General features: G+C 40.5%; 1 protein-coding gene across 2 annotated transcripts; it reads left to right on the plus strand.

The window, feature by feature from the left end:
• Positions 1-2184: 2184 nt before the first annotated feature.
• ikbkb (inhibitor of nuclear factor kappa B kinase subunit beta) lies at positions 2185-21579 on the plus strand. 2 transcript variants are annotated; one of them, XM_037097223.1, is made up of 22 exons: positions 2185-2356; positions 3648-3776; positions 6172-6266; positions 9528-9648; positions 11509-11578; positions 12908-12996; positions 13831-13920; positions 14010-14134; positions 14735-14842; positions 14952-15081; positions 15292-15486; positions 15603-15717; positions 16020-16143; positions 16251-16402; positions 16603-16664; positions 16749-16849; positions 16948-16997; positions 17112-17211; positions 18764-18911; positions 19015-19112; positions 20026-20119; positions 20244-21579. In XM_037097223.1, the coding sequence occupies exons 2-22, from the start codon at positions 3672-3674 to the stop codon at positions 20301-20303; spliced, it is 2232 nt and encodes a 743-aa protein (XP_036953118.1). In that variant the 5' UTR covers positions 2185-2356; positions 3648-3671; the 3' UTR covers positions 20304-21579. The 2 variants fall into 2 exon arrangements, with proteins under 2 accessions (XP_036953118.1, XP_036953117.1); XM_037097222.1 differs by having other exon boundaries at positions 2186-2356; positions 3655-3776.
• The last annotated feature ends 423 nt before the right edge of the window (positions 21580-22002 follow it).

Genomic DNA, 22002 nt, shown 5'->3' on the forward strand with positions numbered 1-22002 from the left:
GAATTAAGTTATTCTTTACTTTATCTTCTATCATCCTGCTATCCTTGCTGGAACAGATTAGGTAGCAGCACCATACTCTGATAGTGTAAACAGGAAAGCCTTTCTGATTTACTACAAACATTTCCAATCAGATAAAGAGGGTCTTACATGCCCACAGATCATGTCAGAGGAATGTCAGATGATCTGTTTTCACCTGAACTATTTAATGAAAGAAACGCATTCAAAATAAAAGCATAACCCCGATACTCTGAAATCTGAAATGCTTCTCTCAAAAACACGTTATCTGTTGGATCAACAGTAACCGGTGAGTTCTGTGTTATCCATGCTCCATTTGGACTTCCATGAACTTGAGTTGGTTGAGCTGAAAATCTCAATCATCACGGACATTTATTTGGTCTAAGGTCTGATTAAGTCCACCTGAGAAATGACAACATCTGCATTGCAGAAAATACTGTTAGCAAACCTTTTGTGAAAACACTGTCTGGACAACACGTCCAAAAACATCAGTGAGTGTAATAGATTTTTGATATATCAGTGATCCAGCCAGGGGAAGGTCAGAACGAAAACATTCTTTCACTTTCACTCACTTAGTTTACTGACTAAAGACGTAAGTGGTAATTCGAGAGAAGACATTAGCAGCAGGAGGTGACGATGTTCTCATGAGTGGTTCGGGAAGCTGATCCATCAGTTAGTGAGAAGTTGTTAAACTGAGCCACAAAGTTCATTCTCAAAATAGTGACAACCCTAAAAGGCCCCTTACTAGCAGGAGTAATGGTGTTTACGCTTTTACACTGCAGGAACTTACAAACTATTCCCTGGAAGTAAGAGATTTAATCTAATCTTTATAATGTCTATTGGACCCACTGAAGCACAGTGAAGGATGCTCAATGCACAGTTTGGCCTTAAATCCACTAAAAAATGAATTCAATAAAAGAGAGATTTTAAGCTTTTTAACTCTATGTTGATATTACATCTAGTTTTATTACACAAGTTCAAGGTAATGTGTCTGGATGTTTGATTTGTTTGATTGCACACAGTAACTAATTTGAAATGCATTACTTTTATGTATAATACTAGAATAATTAACACTTGAGAAACACATTGTGTCTATGTAGAATCGCCACATCTTTACATGTAATAATTGAACAAATGCATAAACGTTATGTATAAATCTGCAGTGATCTAATGTAATCACACCGAGTTATTTAATTTATGCACGTTGACTCAACATTATAGACTCAACTTTGAATTAAATGTAACCTTCTACATTGAACTTATAAATAATTAGATGGAAATTTTAAGTAAAATACTCAAAGCCACGTTTTAAACAAATTGCTACAACATATATAGCAACACAGGGACACAATTTAAAGATAACCCCGAGACTTTTTCATGACAATAACTAAAAATTCAGCAAATCTTTGCTTCGTGTAGCTGATGAACAACCTTTGTGAGTCAGAGTAGTTGATAAGTTACATGACTGCAAGAGCAGTGGTTGTTCTGACCAGGAGTTTATTACTGGCAGTTTAGTTTAGAGCTGCAAACAAAAAGCTCTATCATATGTATTTGGTTTAATGTGCACAGTAGAAGTACGCAGATCTTTAAAAAAAAAAAAAAAAAAAGTAAAACCACAATGTAGAAATATTCTGGTACAGGTAGAACTCATGAATTCAAACTTCATTGAAAGTACAAATGAATTAGCATCAAAATATAATGGAAGTACAAAAGTGTTTAATATGCAGAATGACTCATTTCAGAATAATATATATATTCTTATTATTGATACAGTACATTAATGTTGCATCGGATAAAGCTGGGGTTTACTTTTCACCGTCTGTTGGCTTGTGAATTTCCCCAGAGGATCAATAAAGTCTTATTTTTATCCATAATTGTACAACATTATGTATTTGCTGTTTATGTGTCGTGTGAAGTAGGCTTGTAGACTGAAGCTATCCAACAAGTGAGGAAAAGGCACAACAGCCGGTAACAAGTGTGAAGAGTACAAGTACAGTCGTTGAACAAATGTACCTAGTTGGTGTGAGATGAAGTGTTTCTCAAATCGAATTAAAAGGCTCTATGATGGACAAGGTGTTTGAACCAGATCCGTCCAGATGTGTGAGAAACATCTGCGTGACGCCGCCAGCTGGACGACTCTGCCTCCTTGTGGGCGTGTCTTTTACAGGAAACTTGAGAATCAGGAAGTAGGAAGTTTTTTTGTTTTTTGTTTTTTGACGGGTGCCTTGTGTCGCCAACATTGAAAGTAAAATGTTCTGAAAGTTGAAGTCGTTCAAAGACGGACGGATACACAAAGAGGTTCGGGTGTGAAGGCCCGCGAGCGCCGCAGACGAAGCCCAAGGTAAGGACCGAGCGCACGGGACAGCTGCTGGGGACAGTTTGAGCGCCTGTCTGTCTGCATGGACAGAATATCCGCTGTAGCACATTGTAATAAACTCCGATAAACAGGACACATACACAGGCAGGGGTGAAGTGAAAGTGTCTTTGAATGCACGAGTTTTGTTTAACAGCAGAGAGGCGAGGTGAATGATTAAAGTAGAGCAATGAGGTCAGAAACAGAGGCAGACATGTTTTGTTTTTTTACCTGCTGGACTGAACAGGCCTGTGAACACTTACTGTACTCAACTACACACATATACACGCGGTGAAGACCTTCCATAGATCCTGTGATGCATATTTGATTTAATGGCAACTAGTAAAAACAGCAACACAAAGCAAGTGTTGATACACGATCAGAGACCTTTTAATAACAAATAGAAAGTTATTCAGCACCATCCAGTTAAGCCCAAACAATGCAATAGTGATATCAACAATCTGTCAGCCGATATTATCATTATTATCTTTATAGAAAAGAACTTTTGAAAAGGACCCCCTAATTACTTTTGTAGAGAACTGTAAACAAGGAAAGATTTCAAGTGAAATATTTCACAGTTCAAAAGATCATCCTTGTCAGTGCTGTTGGACAAGTCATCTTATTCTAATATCTTTGGCATTTTCTGCACTGTGACAGGCCTTTTTCACAGCAGACATTTTGACTGGTCATGGTAAGAAAAGCGCAGGTGTACCTGATAACTTTAACAACATCTCGGTTATATTCAAGTGTCCAAGTAAGCCACGACGAGGTGACGCAGTGAGTCAGCATGCACTGAAACTGATGCAGCTGAGGGGAATTCTTATTCTCATTGCACTTTTCTTACTGTCACGTGTCAAGCTGTCCTCTGTTAGCAACATAGTGCAATACACATCAATCTGCAGGCCTTTGGTCCAATGTGAAATATCTCAGTAAGCACAGGATGGATCTGTGGTGATGTTCTGTCCGGACGGTCAAAGACTACATTTGTTCCACTCTGTAGTTGTACTTTCAGAGTAATACTATCATGGCATTCTGGAAGTCACTGCTATAGTTTTTAAATGCTTTTAACTTTGTAAAGTTACCTAAGGCTGAAAACACCAAACGTAGACTGGTGAAATCTGGACAAGATGTGGAGCTGAGCCCAATCAGCTGAGTGATGTCCTAAAATATCCTCTGTACAGATAATTAACTCTTTATTTAGATAACAACAAACAAGGCATTTTCTCTAGTGCTGCCCAGAGGGCGAACTTTACTTTATTTTTTGTCATTTGTTGCGCTGGGTGTAGGACCAGCTGAGGAGGCCATGAAGCGAGTCCCCTTGCAGCAGCAGCAGAGCTGTGGGCCCTGGGAGCTGAAGGAGCGACTGGGCACCGGAGGCTTTGGGAATGTCACAAGATGGCAAAATAAGGTACACGATACGCACTCAAACACTGTTACATCCGTACTCTGTGGAAAAATTGGGCTTATAATGGTAGAATGGATAACAGAATTATTTTTCTGAAAAGACGACGACTTTAAGTAGAAATGTATTCAGATACAAGATCGTCAAATTCTACCTGTCAGATTCTAACAGTTCTACTAAAGTGTATATGTTATAACAAGCTTTTGACAACTGGTATGTACAACTAAACTAAAACAAATAAGAAAAATACATTTCACATCTAAACTATATGAATCCTAGATCTTATCCAACATAAGGAAGGCTTCAGTGTTTCTCTCATCGAGCTTAGTTTGCTAAACCTTTCAGAAAAACATTAGTGAGACTAGTACACACCCACCAGTCCTGTTGTCAGTGGTGTACCTGCCTCATCAGCCAAAGGCACAATTTGATTTTGTGATGGTTCATTCTCTATGAGATCCTCACAAAGTGTAAGTCGCACTGAATCTAAAAATAAGTGTATCCTGTCTGTGTTGAGATGTGACTGAGTCATGACTCAGCAAAAGAACACAAATTATGACCCAGATTGCGGCTCACATTTCATGTTTCTCAAACTTTCGCCTCACTGTTTAAAAAACCTCTGTCTGAGATCACTTGCTTGTTGTCTGTGTTTATACGCAAACATTCTTAGACAACGTTCCATTTCGCATGTGAAAATGACACGCCTCTTAGTTTTTTTTAAAGGTTCAATGTAAAGGATTTAAGGGGATTAAGGAGCTGTAAGAGGATATAAGTTTTTTTGTGACCATAAAATTAGCCTTCTATATCTGTAGACAGACTGGGTTGTCTCTTCCACAGAGTCCACCTTGTTGCAACGCCATTTTTCTACAGTAGCTCAGAAGGGACAAACCAAACACTGACCCCAAAGAGGCGCTTTTGCATTTTATTGGCCATTGTAGGAGGGTGAGGCGAGGGGCGTTCAGCTGACTCATGTGCATCCCCACTGCTGAATGCCTGTAAATCCCACTAATCTGACCTTTAAAAACAGTCATATTTAGTCAGAGTGCCACAACAGCAGTTAATTAAAAGAAAACTTTTCCTCTGGTTTTGGATCATTTTCTCACCTGCACCACTTTGGTAAGGAGTATGACATCAGTCGCTGTAAGTCACAGGATGAGAGCATTGTAGAGTTGCATCGTTTACCAACAGGAACTATTGGGAATAGGAACACACCCCGCTGAGTGAACCTTCCTCTTCCTCCCCTGTGCTTGAGTTGTATTACTCACGCTCACTTTCAAGGCAAACGTAGAGCCGGCTTTGAATCATGCGGCATCGTCATGTGAACACACAAGTGATGGAGAGTCGTAAAGTGAAGTTAGAAAACTTGAGAATATGATCCTTGGAAATGCTTTCTGTTGGGTTTTCAAATAGATTTTTTTGTGTAAACACTTGAATTAAAGTAAACAGGCAACGTAGTGGCTGCAACACTGATCATTCTGATGTTTTTGCTGAATGAATCTGACTTGTGTGTAGTTCTAGAGACACATTATAGTTTGTTTACATTTGTTACACCTGGATAAATTAGCCCAAAAGCACACCCACATCTAAAATATGAAAAATATAGATTATCATTTGTTTTATTTCTAATCTGTAAAGTAATCAGATAAGTAACGCTCAAGAATAAAGTGTGTTGTTTAACTGTCAGACTAGTGTTTAAGAGGCGACGGCAATCCCTTCGCCGTGGAGGGCACTGCTGGCACTGCTGCTGCTCTGATGACTAAACATCCTCTACAGAAGATTTCCTGTCTTCTTGCATTAATGACAAAAGCTGTTGGTTATTATTAGTTCATTAGCTCAAGTGATGGGAAGCAGGGCGGTGCCTGTTTCCTCGATGATGCCATGAGAAACAGGTAGTGAGACGTCCCCTGTGCCGCTCGTTATTTCTGGCGAGTAGTTAGACAATTAGTTAGTACAATATGAGTTTGGTGTCAGCGTGCAGGTGATGTGTCACGGTTTAGACTTGAATGAATGAAAAGAAATCAAATTTTAAAGCCAAAGTGGCCATGCTATAAGTACAAAAACATTATGTAGCATCTGTGACATGTATTGTAAATGTTCTAGTGGAGAAGAAATGTCGAAATTTAAAGCCAAAAATGAGATGTTGCTGCTTTGTTGCTGTTAATATGATCGATAATAATGTTAATACAGATGCAATGAGAAGCGGATTCGCCAGAAATTACATTTGTAGACATTTTGATAATTAAATGCAATTGTTTAAGTCATTTGACATTCAAACTCTCAATGATTCCAGGTTTTTAAATCTCAATATTTGCCTTAGAACCATTAACCATGGACACTTGGAGATGTTAGATGGTAATTAACTACTAGATATACTTAATATTCTTAATGTGTGATTGTTTTTAAGGACACGGAGGAACAGATCGCCATAAAGCAATGCCGCCAGGAGCTGAGCGAGAGAAACAAAGAGAGATGGTGTCTGGAGATCCAGATCATGAAGAGGTTAGTTTCACTCCCGCATGCATCAGACTACCAGAGGAAAGGCAAAAAACCCTGTTCATCTCGGCGCCACCGCCCTTCCATTGTCACTTTCAAAAACTAGTCATGTGCAGGACACACAGCAGACACATGGCAGAGCACCGGATGCCAGTCTGGCAGTTTGCCTTTATTACATGGATCACAGTGAACATGGAAGAGAGGAAACATAGAAGAGAGAGGGGGTTGACTTGCAGCAGAGGTCTCTGTAGTTTGTTGTATTGTACTTGTGTTAACTACGAGGGCTTCATTTGTGAATCACACTATCAATTTTGGGCTTAAGCATGACTCAAACAGAAAACCTCGTCTGAGAAGGAATTTATAAAAAACTTACTTTGAACTGGAAATGATCTTATCTTTCAGCAAAGTCTAGACTTCACTCAAGTGATTTTCCTGCTGGCTATGGCAGTATGGGACACATACAGTTTGAGTCCCATAGACTGTGGTGGACTGAGCCCAAAAAGCCTGTGTGGCTTTGTTTCTCAACCCACTATTTAGTCATCTGAATAATTTGTGTTGTCTTCAGCCTCCTCTCCCATCGCTGTGATCTTGTCCTCTAAGAAAGTTTAGATTTCCTCTTTTAGTCCGTTTCTAAATTAACCCTCATTTGTGCTGTCGTTTTATAAAAGGTGAAGTCACAAGGCAGGTGCTGTCGATTTAATTTGACTTGGTATCCAACTGGATTCTTAGAGGGGACTTAAACAACTATCTTTATGCCCAGCATCTCTCAGGAATCAGATGTAAGCATACTGTTGAACAGATCTTGAGACTAAAGTTCAATTATAAATCTAAGACCATTTTTATAAATGAGGCACAAGGAGACAAATCAGTATCCTGTGCTTTAAACAGGAATTTATGTTGGACTATGTACCATATGAGCAAATTGACTAAAATTATAATTAATCTATGAATTAGATTTTGACACCGGTCATCCCTTTAGGATTTTGAAACAAAGCAGTACTTGCCTTTAGGTCATAAAATCATGGAAATATTCCAGAAACAGATATTTATTCAAGACAAAAGCTACAATATGTTTGCTTCAGTTTGTCACCGACAGTCTTACTTTCACAGTTGGTGATCTTATGTCGAAAAAGACCAGATTTCCTAACTGTTTTGTTTGTTTTTCTTTTGATCACGTCATCCTACCTACGCTTCTTTACAACAGATTCCGCTCTCTTTTTTTTCCCCGTAGTGATGCATCTCTGTGTGTGACACACTATTTTTTTTAGACTGGTTGGAGAAATCGGTGATTTCCCCATTCACTTCTTACCCTCCAGACTCTTTAACGCATTGCCTCGAAGCTCTCTTTGGCACAGGAGGCAGGTTTTGGTTCAACATGTTGTGACTCAGCGCGGTACATTCCATGACAAGCAGCGTGCTAATGACTTTGACATTTGACTTTTTATGTACCCATCTGTTTCACAAGTCTTCTCAAAAAAGCAAAACTAAATTTGTATCCTGAAATAGTAAAAATCACACACGGCATTAAATCATTAGAGCAACATGTACGCCTGGATTATTTTGGTCTGTTGGTGGTTATTTCTGACAGGATAATGTGCCGCCTCCTCATTTGCTCTGTTTTTTTTTTTAGTGTGTTTCATTTCCACACACGTCTGCGTTGTCTATTAACAGTTCCAGTTTGGGTCGCTGGGGTTGGATGGCAGCTCATTTGGGTTTTGATTGTTTGTGAGATGCAAAATGTGTGTGCGTGTGTGTGTTTTGTCAAATGCTGGGTGCAAACATGGGCATTAAACCATTTCTTTCCTAGTGTCCTAGTTTAACAAGTGTGTTGTTTTCAGGCAGACATGGTCACAACCACAACCCTCCATGCACCCACGCTCAGCTCGTGGAGAAGCCACAGGGCCGGGGACACATATATGGCAGCCTTCCATTATATTATTACAGCTACTTAACACAGACCTACCAATGTCCTGAAAAACACATCATTTTCACAATGTTTTGGAGTCATAATGTGTTTATAGTGCTTCAATTGCATAATTTTTACTCAGAACCAAGAAAAGTATATCTTGTGCAGGTTCACTACTTCATCCCACTCTCCCTTATCCTTTTTCTTTCCACACCTCACAAAATGTGTTTTTCGAATAAGCTGAAGTAAGGCAGAACAGAGATGAGGGAAATGTTTTCTGCATCAGATCATACCTTGTTTCCCCTGAACCATTATATAATGTATAGTGTTATGGTTCCTTCTTCCTGCTGAGTCTGGTATCAGTTTGAGTTTGTTATCCTTATTTTTAGAGGACGTGAACTTGTGAAAATCAGAAACACGCTTCAGAGTTATGAAACAGCAAGGAATGAGAAACAGAGATTGTTGTTGCCTATGCAAGCCTGTGAATGATTGTTTAATGCTGCTGGATGGCTTTGTGAGGGGTTAGGGGTTGTGCCTTGGGTCGGATTTCCGGTGACGGTCCAAAGTCACTTTATGCACATTTTTGAGTGCCTTGTCCCAGAGCTTCTCTCAGCTCTGCTAACAGAAACAGACAGCAGCTTTTGTTAGTTTAGAAATGGAGTCCGCTTCCAGCACAACACATAAGTTTCATGTGATGCATTTAAATCGCCTGTTGTGAAATGCACATGTTGCTTTATGAAAGATATTGGAGATCATTGGTTCCAAACCTGCATCATCTAGCTAACATGTATTTTAATTTTGATGCTTTCTGCTTGCTTGTGTTTACTTTAACTGGAGTTGTTACCTGTTTCCAGTGTGACACGATGCACCACGTTAAAAAACAGTGTGGACCCACTGATTTTGGTGGAAGTCAGTATTGTTGTCAGACTTGACTGGGATAGAAGACAACATTTTGCAATTTTTTTTCAGACTTTTCTCTAATTTCCTTTGTAAATTACCAGATATTTTGTATCTTAAGGCGTCTAAATCATATTTTTATAACTCAAAAAAGATAATCACTTATGGGGTGAAACTCACACAAATTACTGACTCATTATTTGCAAACTGGGTGGCAAGAAGACATTTCATAATTTTTACGTCAAAAGAAAAAGACATGTAATTTTCTCACACATTAGATTTGATCAATAATTACATTTTAACACCTCATCTCTAACAAACTACACTGTGACCACTGCATTTATAAATGTCAGCCCTTGTCACTGAGACTATTATGGAACCTTGTATCTCGGCATTGATAGAAATATGACCAAGAACACTGTGCAGCCCTACCCACTGATGTCTGCTCATTTCTGCTCCCATAGGTTGGATCATATCAGCGTGGTTGCAGCCAGAGAGGTTCCGGAGGGAATGCAGAAAATGGTGGCCACCAATGACCTGCCTCTGCTGGCCATGGAGTACTGCCAGGGAGGGGATCTGAGGAAGGTAAAAGTCTGTGGTATGTTTGCAAGCATGTTTGCAAGTGGTTTAGGACTCTGGATCAGAGCCCGTAGACCTTCGGGCAAAGTGCTGAATCATAATGAATTAACAAGGAGCAGTGATCATGCGTGGCGATGATCAGTTTGTACCACTTGTCATGACTCTCTTTTTCTCAGCAGCTGGCCTGAATATGATTTGGCTCTGAAAACCCCCCGACAGAGAGACAGACAAAACTGTAACCACAGATATTATTTTTGCTTTGCTTTGTAGTTCGCTGAGTTTCAGGTTCACGCACATGAACATGACTATCTGGTTTGTTTGGACCAACAACTCCTAGGGGAGAGATCCTCCGCAGTTTTTTAATGTGAAACTTGAGTGTTGCAGCCTGAGGCGATAGACTATGTTGGCACCAGGCAGCCATTCGAGGAGGAAAATGCCAACCATCACAAACCGCAGTGTCATAAAAATTTCAAAGCATCCCAGATGGTCGAGTTGGGGCAGATGGAGTGGTTAGCGGGCACAGCGGGTGGAAAACTGCACCATCCTCTTTTGTCAGGCCTGCCCCAAGTTTACAGCAGTAGAACGCTTTAAATATATTGCTGGAACGTCCTGCAAGGAACTTTTAACTGGTTATGAAGCAGTCTCCATTTAATACTGATGCCTCTATATGACCTACATAAACAAACAAGACCATCAGTCTGAAAGGCTGTTTCTATAGCCATCATTATTATTCTTAATTTTTAATCTTGTCTGATAAATCATGAAATTAAGCTGTTTTTCATGACTCATCACCACGTACCCTGCAAACAGCTGTTACCTCTTTCTTTCACACACTTTCCAAACAAATGTTCATGATAGCCAGATCGAGGTCGGTACTACAAGAAGCGGTGGTGCTCATACCGCTTTTGTCCACAGAGGGTGCCAGAACTCAGCTAACCAGACTACATGTGGGAGTGTCTGTGTTTACACCGCTAGCACTAGAGCTTTAGACCGTTGGAAGAAAGAGGTTGTCCAGCCCGGGGCTAGCTGGTTAACATGCTAACTTCAGCAGATATGTCGGCAACACAGTACATACGCATCTTTGACATAGTTTAATTGTTTGTTTCGGCTGATTTTTTATGTTTTAAACTAAAATTCTTACACCTTGCACCTTTTAAAGCTATAATATGTCACATTTTCACATTCAAAAAGTCCAACAATGTGTTTTTGACAATCTATCCATTTTATTTATTTGTGTACTTATATTTTCACAAACCATTTTTCAAAACCAGAGAAATCCTTGATTTTACTGATAGTGAAAGTGCATTTCATTTGGTCCCCTGTTGTTATAGCTTCTGGGAAAACCACGGATGATACATCAGAGAGTGAGGAACATAAAACACAAATACATTACCTCCTCTGAGTCACTTAGATGGATTTTCAGCTGCAGTGGTGGTTCTTAACAATGACGACAACAACTCCCATGATGCCACGCTACTTCGAGACTTCATCAACCTGCGTGTTTTGTTTCCAGTGTTTTGATTGGGAGAACCCAAGTGGGGAAGAATGCATAGTGTGTGTTTAAAGGAAATTTAAAAGCTACAAATACAACAAAAGTGTTGGTTTTGTTTTCTGTTTGAGTCCGAACCTGTCCTGTCCTCTGATGTGTATCCACACCCAAATAAACAGAATGTACTTAATGGACGGAAGACAGCTGTTTTGCACAGGGAAAGCAGAGCAGAGAGGTTTTAAACATGAATAAAGACGACAGATTCATGAACTCACAGCTAAGACTGTGTCCACTTATAATGTTTTGGGTTTTTTTTTTTTTTTTTTCGTGGTTCATGTTATTCAAGTGTCAAGTGTCTGTGTTTGTGCTCTCTGCAGTATCTGAACCTCTTGGACAACTGCTGTGGAATGAGGGAGGGTTCCGTTCTGATTCTGTTACGTGACATCTGTGAGTATCCACGGCTCTCAAATCGTGTAAATGTGAGAGTGAAAGATTGATTGGGCGATGGAGTGAGCTGGCAGCGTGATTAGTTTCCTGTAGCATGGAGGAAATGACCGTGGTGACCGGTATCATGATGTCATGAGCACCAACCTCTTAGTCACCATAGCAACAGCTTACAGTCAGACGGAGCTTTACGTCAACAATTACACTCACACTCTGACACAAGCGTAATTTACAAATCAACAAGGCATTGCATATCACCAGCGGTATAAACAGGTTCAAGAGAGGACACGGGTTTGGATCACACATATCTAGTGGAGGGAAGAGGAACACACACAGACACACACACACAGAAACTCCTTTTCCTGTTACCAGCTGGTGGACATTTCCTGATAATGAGTGATCCCCTCTAAACTGCCTCACAAGTTATGGTAAAGACACAGGCATGTACGCCCACACCCAAACACACACACACACACACACACACACACACACACACACACACACACACACACACACACACACGGTCAGGTGCCACAAAGGTTAAGAGTTCCGCTTCGCTTAACTCACTTTGCCAGCACACGCGCTAGTCACCCTTTGACGCACAAGAGAAGTGACGTTACAGTTTCAGTTGTAGATTTAGACTAAACTTATTAGACTTCACTTCCGACACATTAAATGCTAAAGAATGTATATACGAGTATCAGCCTCTTAAGGGTCAGTTAAACAGTGACCTAACACCAGACTGAAAGGAAGTGTTTTATATCCACTCTGGTTGAAATTGTTTGAGGCTGTTTGACCTCTGAAGCTGCTTCGTTGCACCTTTTAACCACAACCAACAGTGATGTCACAGGGCACAGCCTACACCTGTGCACCACTGAACCATCAGCAAAAACAATAACATCATCAGAAAGTGTTTAATTAATTTTTAAGAGTTACTAAACACCAAAATGTATAGTAGTGTAACTTCAATTTTCATTACAGAGGGCAATGAATACCCATGCATCCTCTTTTTTAAAATGTATTTATTTATTTTCTTTATTGAATGGACAGCAACAGGATGGGCAACACGCAGCAAAGGGCCCCATTTTTAGATATCTTGAAAGTGCCTGAAAAGTACTTGAGTGCACATACAGACTGTGAAAACAAATTTCCTCTGCGGAGGAAGTATCTGAATCTGAATCTGCTTTTGAGTTACTCCGTCCGTCCTCTAGTTTCAGTATGGCGTATGACTTATTTCATATGAGCTCAGAAATCTTCAGCATGTAATTTTCAATGCGTGCAATAACTCTGCATTATTCTTTTCTTGTGTTTCTTTCCTCCGTCTGCATTCAGCTTCCGCTCTGACCTACCTCCATAAGAAGAGGATCATCCACAGAGATCTGAAACCAGAAAACATCGTGCTGCAGCAGGGAGAGAAGCGAGTGAGTTAAAGACGCTGTGAAGCATCCTGTTATGACAAATACACCCAACCCACAACAAAGGGGTCATATACTGCCTGTCTGTGTGCGGGTTATGTGGAATAAGTGCAGGAGACTCGTCTCTCTCACTCATGTCTACCCTCACCAGTTGAGCACAGCTTTGCTGCACTGGATTTTTAATGTGGAAAACTCTATCCTTTTTGTTTACCTTTGCAGCCAGGTGAAACTTTTGAGATTCTCTTGCTCTTACCTTCCTCTCTGGGCCTCCCTTTATTTTGTTCGTTATGCAACAAATCAAATCAGGCTGCAACAGGACACAAGAAAACAAAGAATGTTACGTAAATGAGGCCAGACATATTAAAGCCGTTATATATTCAGGTTTATGAAACACTGCAGTGCAGTTTATAGTTTTAAATGGACACTTGTTTTTCGTCTGGCATATTAGAGAAACAGTAAATCCAACATACTGATTTAGTTTGGGGTTTTAGAAGTTATCATAACAAAGAGGTTCAACACAAAAGAAAAAGCGTTAAAAGTTAGGTTAATTAATGCTCATTTATCCTTAATTCCTTTAGTGTGTAAAAAAAAATAGCTCTACATTTTAGGAAATACACTTATTTGTGTTCTGGTTGAGAGATTGATGAGATGATACCACACTCATATAAACAGTATAGAGTCAGGGTTAGCTTAGCATAGCAGTACACAGCCAGCCTCGCTCTGTCAGACATAAATATAATGTGCAGAAGTTTAAAACCTTTCCTATGAATTATCAGTGTGTATTTATAGAATCAAATTTATCTGTTTACACTTCTTTCTTTCCTTTCCTCCTAATCTCAGTTAATCCACAAGATCATAGATCTCGGCTATGCTAAAGAGCTGGACCAGAGCAGCCTTTGCACCTCATTTGTGGGAACACTTCAGTACTTAGTAAGTGATGAAAACACACACAGCACAATCTCCTCATCGTATTCTGGACAGTACCAACTGAACTTGTGTCTTGTCCTTCCATCTGTCAGGCTCCAGAGCTCATTGAGAGGAAGAGGTACACAGTCACTGTGGACTACTGGAGCTTTGGGACTTTGGTGTTTGAGTGCATCACAGGATTTCGCCCTTTCTTACCAACCTGGCAACCTGTTCCTTGGTAGTGCACCCTTTCATAAGATCCCATATCAAAACTAAGTTGTTCAAAAGTCACAACAGTCACTGTAAAGGAACTGAAGTCATGTTTTCCAAAACTAGTTTGAGTTTGATGCATTTCGGAATGTCCACGATTTCTTTCTTCTCAAATCTTATTTTCCCCTCCCGGCTGTGCACCTTGATGACTATAGTGCAGTCTTTGCAAAATAAGTTGAACAATGACCTTTCTGAATGTGAAGCAATGATAAGCTCAATTCCAAGTAAATATTATTGTTACGTGCCTGGATTCTAACACACAAGGAATATATAAATAAACAGGAGTTGCCAAAGCAGAGAATTGCAGGATATGTGGGCTGTGCCTGCCAGTGCCCCTCGAGCCTCACTAATATGATAAATGAAACTCCACGGGGGTCTGGGTTACATGGAATAAAAATACCCTCCTGCAATTGCAGAAACTCAGGGTCAGGTCTTGGCACGTAACTGGCTGTGCGCACAGGTTGGAATTTGCCATGATCAAAGTTTGTTACACGCAACAAGGATATGAAACCCAAAAACTACATTTTCGCTGCTTTTCTCCCATATAATCCACCTGTGTGCTTTCCAGGCACAATAAACTGAACCTGAAGCAGGACACCGATATTGTCGTCTATGAGGACCTCTTGGGGGAAGTCCGCTTCTCTAAACATCTGCCGCAGCCCAACAACCTCAACAGGTGATTTTTCTTTGCCCACACACTCACACACACACACACACACACATAAAAATGCCAATTTAAAGGGGTTATGCACTGTATAACGTGTTAATTTGTGTTAATTTGACAGTTTGTTGTTAGAGAAAATGGAGAGATGGCTGCAGCTGATGTTGAAGTGGTGTCCTCGAGAGAGAGGCAAAGACCCCGAGTCTACGCCCAGCGACTGCTTCTCCCAGCTGGAGCTCATACTGCAGCTCAAGGTTAATTTAACAGTTCTTTTGTCTACTCTGTCATTTTCCCTCATGTGAATATGTTTTTGTTGCTTCGGTTTGATGTTGACACACCTTATACAGAGGTTATGGCAAAATAACTTTCTAAGGCCAAAGTGCCACCCTAGTGTTTTTAAATTTTGGTGCAATTTGAAGGGATTTTGCATATTTACTTATCTTCTCTCTCATCTTTCTTCTCAGCTGGTACATGTCCTGAACATGATGTCTGCTAAGATCCTGACATACTCAGTGTCGGATGAGGAGACTGTAGCAGACCTGCAGCTGAGGATAGAAAAAGACACGAGCATCCCTGCAGCCAATCAGGAGCTACTGCTAGAGGCGGGCATAGCCTTGGAGCCTCATGGACTGGCCACACAGTGCGCCATAGATTACAAAGTAATGTCTTATATAAACACTTGACACTGTACACACAATATCTTCACAGAAAAGTCAACAACACAATATAATGACAGGCTGAATCTTATCATTATTATTATTATCTGCTTCTGTAGGAGATAGACGGGCGGCGGACGGACTTGCCTCTGGTGTTCTTGTTTGATCGTTCCTCCTGCAGTTATGAACCTCAGTTTGCTCCTCGCACTCTTCCGGAAAATATCCGCTTCGTCCGTGAGTACACAGAAATAAGCAAATATATATAACAATTATTCTGACAGATATTGCGGTTCATGGTTTGTTGGAATGATGAGTCTTGCACATTTTAACTCATATACTGTTGAGATACAAAGAAAACAGTACACCTTTGAAATCATAGTTAAGCTCATTGTCACGTCTGACTGAAGCTGTAAAAAAAAAAAAAATATGAAATGGTTTTAAAGTTTTATGTGCTACAAACCCTTAAAACCCTTAATGAGTTCAAACTGCAATAACAATAACATAACAATTAACATTCTCTGCTTTGCGTGTCATAGAAACCGACCCTCAGCACGTTCTGGCTTACAGCCCTCTGAGGAGGACTTGTGGCCAGGCGTGGCACACCATCCGCTCCCTGAAGGAAGACTGGCAAAGACTGCAGCAGGGCCAGAAAGCTGCCATGTAGGACATTAGCAAAAAAAAAAAAAAAAAAAAAAAAACCCCACACACGAGCTCCCACACACAACATACACAAGCATAACAAATTTTCTCTTCCCTCCTTCTTTCAGCATGAGCCTGCTGAGACACAACTCCTCACTGTCCAAACAGAAGAACGAGATGGTGTCCATGCACCAGAGACTCATGGCCAAGCTGGACTTCTTCACCACCAGCCTGCACATTGACATGGACAAATACCAGGAGCAGACATCCACCGGGATCGGTACTATGTCACAAAAACACGTTGTTGGATAGCAGGAAGTTTATACTACAACTGCCAGAACTGCATGTTATCTTTCCTTAAATCGTAATTATTTATAACTTAATTTGGTCGTCCTGTTTACCTCAGTTGGGAAGTGTACTTCAGTGTTTCAAACAGTTTAGCTCGCCACTGATTAATGTTAGTGTTTTTATGTTTTTTAGCATCAGAGAAACTCCTGGGCGTGTGGAGGGAGATGGAGCAGACAGCTGTCAGCTGTGGTCAGGTAGAGTTGAGTGTGTTTCTTTGCTCGTGTAAGGAAAGTTCACATGTGCTTTAAAAAGACTAAAACCCGTGTGTGGGTGTCCAGGCCAAGGTGAGCGAACTGGAGGAGGAGATGATGCAGCTGCAGCCAGACATCGTGGATGTGCAGAGACAGCCGTGGAGGAGTGGAGAGGCCCTCGACACACTGTAAGTCTGAACCAAACTTGACTTCAAAAAACAGCAAACAAAGAAAAGGACTGCTATGTGATCTTGGACCTTGCTCTCTTCCCCTCTTTGTTCCTCAGTGAAGGGAAGGCCATGGAGCTGTTCCGCAAACTCAGAGAGAAACCCAGAGGTTTGGACGCCATGCATGGGTTCACTTCTTACGTAACACTTGTTTCAGGGATTTCATGTGAAAATAAACCTCATTTATGTTCCTCTGGCTTTCCCTTTCCTTCCCTATGCTCAGACCAGAGGTGCCCAGGAGACGGTCAGGAGGTGGTGCGCCTGGTGGTTCAGGCTGTGCAGTTCTACGAGAGGAAGCTGAGAGACTTCTACACACACCTCAGGTACTCAAACACTGAACGCTAAATGTTTCCTCAAACAATTCTCAGCACACATGAATCAGGGTTCATTTTGCAGTCCTCCAAAGGGCCGATCATTTTGAAGAGTGACAGATATAGTATGTCATTGTGCTTGTGGATTGGGGAAATGAATGAATCTTTTGAAGTTCTGTGGTTGCACTGCATAACTACTTTATCAGAGCTGTACAACTTTGGGTTCTGTTTTAGAAAAAGGACTGAAATGCGAGACATGAAAGGCAGACAGGCTGAAAAACAAAGATGTAAAGCTGTAGTCTAACAAACAAATCAGAAAGCCGGAGCAAGCCCCAAAACTAAAGAGAAATACAAAAAAAAAAAACGAACTGAGAACCAACTGGAAAGGCACAGAGACCAAAAGCTAGTTCACAGATGTCACACAAGAAGCAGATGTTGACAACCTGACAACTGAAACTGGGAAATACACCGACTAAATACATAGAAAGCCAAAAAAAAATGGTGAGACAAAGACAGGAAGTGCAAAGCAAAACTTTCCACACAATAAGTGCCTTTCAACATAAAACATAAAATAACTAAACTCAGACACCTGGTTAACTTGGTTATAGTGATTTAGTCATGTGCCCGTATTAAAATGAAACTGACACATTAATTAAAGGTTCTGCACAACCACGCAGGTGAGTAAGGTTGTAAAAATGAATCACAATGGTGACACAGGCCTCTTTCACAACACACATTTGAACATGCTGTTGCAGGATTAGCACAGGTCTAAATAATAGTGATAATAACAGTAATGCTATGCTAAAACTGGTTGTCGTGCATGTGTGTGCACTGTTATGGCTCACTCGGACACTCAAATGGAAAAAACTAATCTTTCATGTCATTAGCTACACCGGGGTGTTCCCTGCTGTAGGTCAAGTAAAAACACTTGTGCTGGTGACTTGTTAACATTTACAGCCACAACATGATGGTAACAAATTAATTAAAGACGCTGATATTTTTGGCGAAGTGCCGAAAGTCACAAGCTTTTATTAATGAAAGGTTTCTTTTTTAAATGAGCCCTCCAGTCTGCGGTTACTAATGTTTCTGAGTCATTATGAATGCCTCAGGACCTGACGCTCTACTTCAAGAGAAGACAGTCCTGTTCAAGTTTAGAACCATGCATGTTTTCTAAGATTGTGGTACTAGACCAAGGAGGGCACCTATTCAGTCCAATAAGAACTGCTTTCCCGATGCACACACCAAAGCATTTTACCAAAAAACTTAATGGTTATGAGTCCCACTGAATATACGCAGTAGTGTTTGTCCCACTGGCCCCGCCCGCAAGTTCCCACTCAGCCCATAGACTTAACGTGGTCCGTGCACGCAACCTGCATGCATCAAATATTCATAATAAAAAAGAGTCATAACTGACCTCGTTACTGTCAGCAGTTCACAGACATTGTGCTCTATGGGAAATGTGTCTTTTTGAAGGCGCTTTTGTGACTAGGCATATTTGGAAGCAAGGCTGCCGTGTCCATGTCTTGGGAACCCTCATGATTTTATTTTTGTGTGTGTTATACAGTAAGACCGCCGTGTGCCGCCAGCGTGTGATGGAGCTGCTGCCGAAGGTGGAGGGCGTGGTCCAGAGGATGGCCGAGAGCGAGCAGGTCCTGATGAGTCTGCAGGAGAAACGACAGAGGGAGCTGTGGAACCTGCTCAAAGTCGCCTGTGTAAGGCTCCCGACTCAGATTGTTTCATATCCTCGACAAGAAGCAGACGCTGTATATCATATCAACCCACACATGACAAAGTGCACCATCTTGTCTTGTGCAGAGTAAAGTTCGCAGCCCAGTGAGTGGGAGTCCTGATGGATTAAGAACCCCCTCTTCAGTGCCGCCTCTGCTGACCCCCAGACACAGCTTACAGCAGTTGTGAGTGTAGACACACACACACACACACACACACACACACACACACACACACACACACACACACTGGGGTTTAAAGGAAGTTCTCCATTCATGGACTGAAACTCGTGGGTTGTAAATATTATTGACTACAGAAAATAAACATGATGTCACATTTTACTCACCCACACAAATATTTTGGGAAAGTCAGCCAAAACATCTCATTTCCAGAAATTGGAAAAGTGTTTGTTGTCCATCTTTGAACCTTCAGATAAATGATCTTTCTTTTCTCATAGTGATTGAAAATACTATCACAAAATATGGGATTCATTTCTTGCATTTTTTAAATCAAGATTGCTTCATAGATGTAACATTTACCAAATGTGACTGTACCTCCTTCTTTTTCTTCTTTTTTCTCAATTGATAAGGAGACACTTGTGTATATGTGTGTATGATTGTATGTATCTTTAATATTTTTATCTATCAACGATGGCTCTGAGTTCTGAGGTGTGAAGGAGCAGGGCTGTAGTGCACACATATTCAGTTCAGTTCAATTCAGTTTACCAAGCTTTTTCAAATGAAACATGGTTTGCTCACCATTATCATGATTTTACCATTATTTTACATAGGACACTTTATGATGTACCATGTTAAAAATCAATAAAGATTTGGGTTTTGTTTGGTTTTTTCACACAATAGCCTCGACTACTTAGGTCAGATCTGTGGGCGTATTATTTGTATCCTGATGATCTCACCAAAACTCGCTCCTTTGATTTTGCTTTCACACACTCCACACCGCTTTCCATTTCGTTTAAAGACAAACGTCGTCACCAGAACCTCTCAGAAAGCACAAAAAAATCTCCTGTGTAAACACAGATAGCCTGCTATCATTACAGATGAGTAACATCTGCATTAATCACTCTGGGTGTGTTTGCAGTGACGAGTCTCTGGTGGAGGAGAGCAGGACGTTTGAGAGTCGACTCCAGAGTCTGCTGCATGACACCATCCAGGAATCAGAGAGCAGTATGGAGGTACAAGCATCCTCACACTCGCCCTGTTATGATGCCAAAAAAGCTGCCTGGTGTGATTTCATGCTTTTGCCTGATCTATGTCTGATGATTATTGAAAAAACGCCATCATTTGTTTTTGTTCTAGATGCTGAGCGAGTGGACGTGGCTGCGCGGAGGCCAGAGCTTCTCCAGCGACCTCTCCTAAACCAGAGTTCACGCTCTGCTTACGTGTGGTACTCTGCTGCCTCTGTGTGGATGCGATGTCAAACTACATGAGGCTTCTTTTTTAACAATGTGAATACGTTAATTAACTGCTGGCACATATTTGCTGAATGAGATTAGAGAATAGGTGCCATTGTACAAGAGGAAAAGGAATGACAACCTACAATCTATTCCATGTGTGATTGGGATTAAAGCAGGATCTTATTTATTTACATGTTAGTAAGTTTTGGGATAAAATTGCACTTCATTATGCACATATCTGCCGTTACATTGGTAACGTGAAGCACAAACCATTACAAAAAATCCCACTCGGGACTCGGGGCGTCACGATTTCAAATTCTAAATCAAAATTGCATTGGATTTAGATTAGCACACTCAAAAACAGGAATTGCGATTCTGCAAGTATCTAGATTTTTTTCTCTTCCTCATTGCCTTCTTGTGTCTGTCTGGCACATGTCCAAAGAAAAACAAGAACGACATAAAAATCTAGGTTTTGCGGTTGAAACCTGAGCTGTCATGACTCTTCTTTTTTTGTAGCAGCCTGTTGGTAGTTAACTGGTGAAATACATTTTTAAGAAATGATGGCCGCAGTATTTTATATCCCACAGAAAGTAATGTTGGTATCACACTTGATACCATTGATCCATCTATCTTTTTGAAGGATACTGTAAATGATGGCTGTCAGGGCATGAAACCAGTAATCTGTTGATCTTTACAAATCAAATCAAGACTTGACAGTCTGACAACAGCCGGGATGTCAGTGCTGAAAAATGAATGAAATTAAAACTGAATGGAGTCGCGACTCTAAAATCAAAAGTCAAGTCAAATTCCGTATTTGGAGAATCTTGACAACCCGAGTCAGAACCTAGCTGAATACAATTCTACAGTGTTACGGTCTTTCTTACAGACGTAAAAACATTGTTTTGTTGAAGAATTGAGAAATGTAAATGTATGTTTTTATAAAAGAAATGGACAAAAAACATTTCTCTTATGTTTAAAACTAAATAATCTTGTTACATTTGCCTCATATTTAGCCGACTTTTACCAGAAAACTACAGATCACACTTTAAAACAGGGTTTTATTCAGATTCTAAAGTTATCTCTGCTGAACTTTGTGTTATGAGCCTCAGTGTAAATGTTTATTTGCTGTGTTTCTTAGTGGACCATCACATTTTGTATTGCTAATTTGATTTTGATAAGAAAATGTTTTTACAATATTTGGACTTTTATAACTGTAAAAAATGACTGTTTTCACTGCATGCCGATTCTATGACTGCTTTTCTTTTACATACTGAAATAACGTGGAGGCTGGACACAGTAACAGGAACATCTGCACAATATGGTGCGGCCTAGCATCCCTGCAATAATCAGTAAGTGTAGAACCAGTGTTGTGCAACTCATAATGCAAAATTAATGTTAGACTATGTCAGCTATGACATCTTATTACTCTCTGAATCTGGTCCAATGTGGCAACAAAAAACATTTGATTTATAAATGAAACTTACATTTTTTCAGTTATTTCCTTGATTTACTGAAAGCAGAAACAGAATCAGATTCATGGCTTGTAGCAATACTGTGAAATTAGTATCTCATCCTCTCCACCAAAAATCGTTAGAGGCCCTCCCTAGAACCAGTGTTTGGTTTGTCTGTTGTGGGCTACTGTAGGAGCATGGTGTGGTCCA

The sequence above is a fragment of the Acanthopagrus latus genome, chromosome 5 (assembly GCF_904848185.1).
Source record: "Acanthopagrus latus isolate v.2019 chromosome 5, fAcaLat1.1, whole genome shotgun sequence".
Taxonomy (NCBI): Eukaryota; Metazoa; Chordata; class Actinopteri; order Spariformes; family Sparidae; genus Acanthopagrus; species Acanthopagrus latus.

Bases quoted from the DNA above. Each gene is read 5' to 3' on its own strand.
- ikbkb (XM_037097223.1), top strand. From the start codon at position 3,672: ATGAAGCGAGTCCCCTTGCAGCAGCAGCAGAGCTGTGGGCCCTGGGAG. The intron at 11,579-12,907 runs GTGAGTATCCAC...GTCTGCATTCAG, and splicing joins GATTCTGTTACGTGACATCT to CTTCCGCTCTGACCTACCTC. The intron at 16,850-16,947 runs GTAAGTCTGAAC...TTTGTTCCTCAG, and splicing joins GGAGAGGCCCTCGACACACT to TGAAGGGAAGGCCATGGAGC.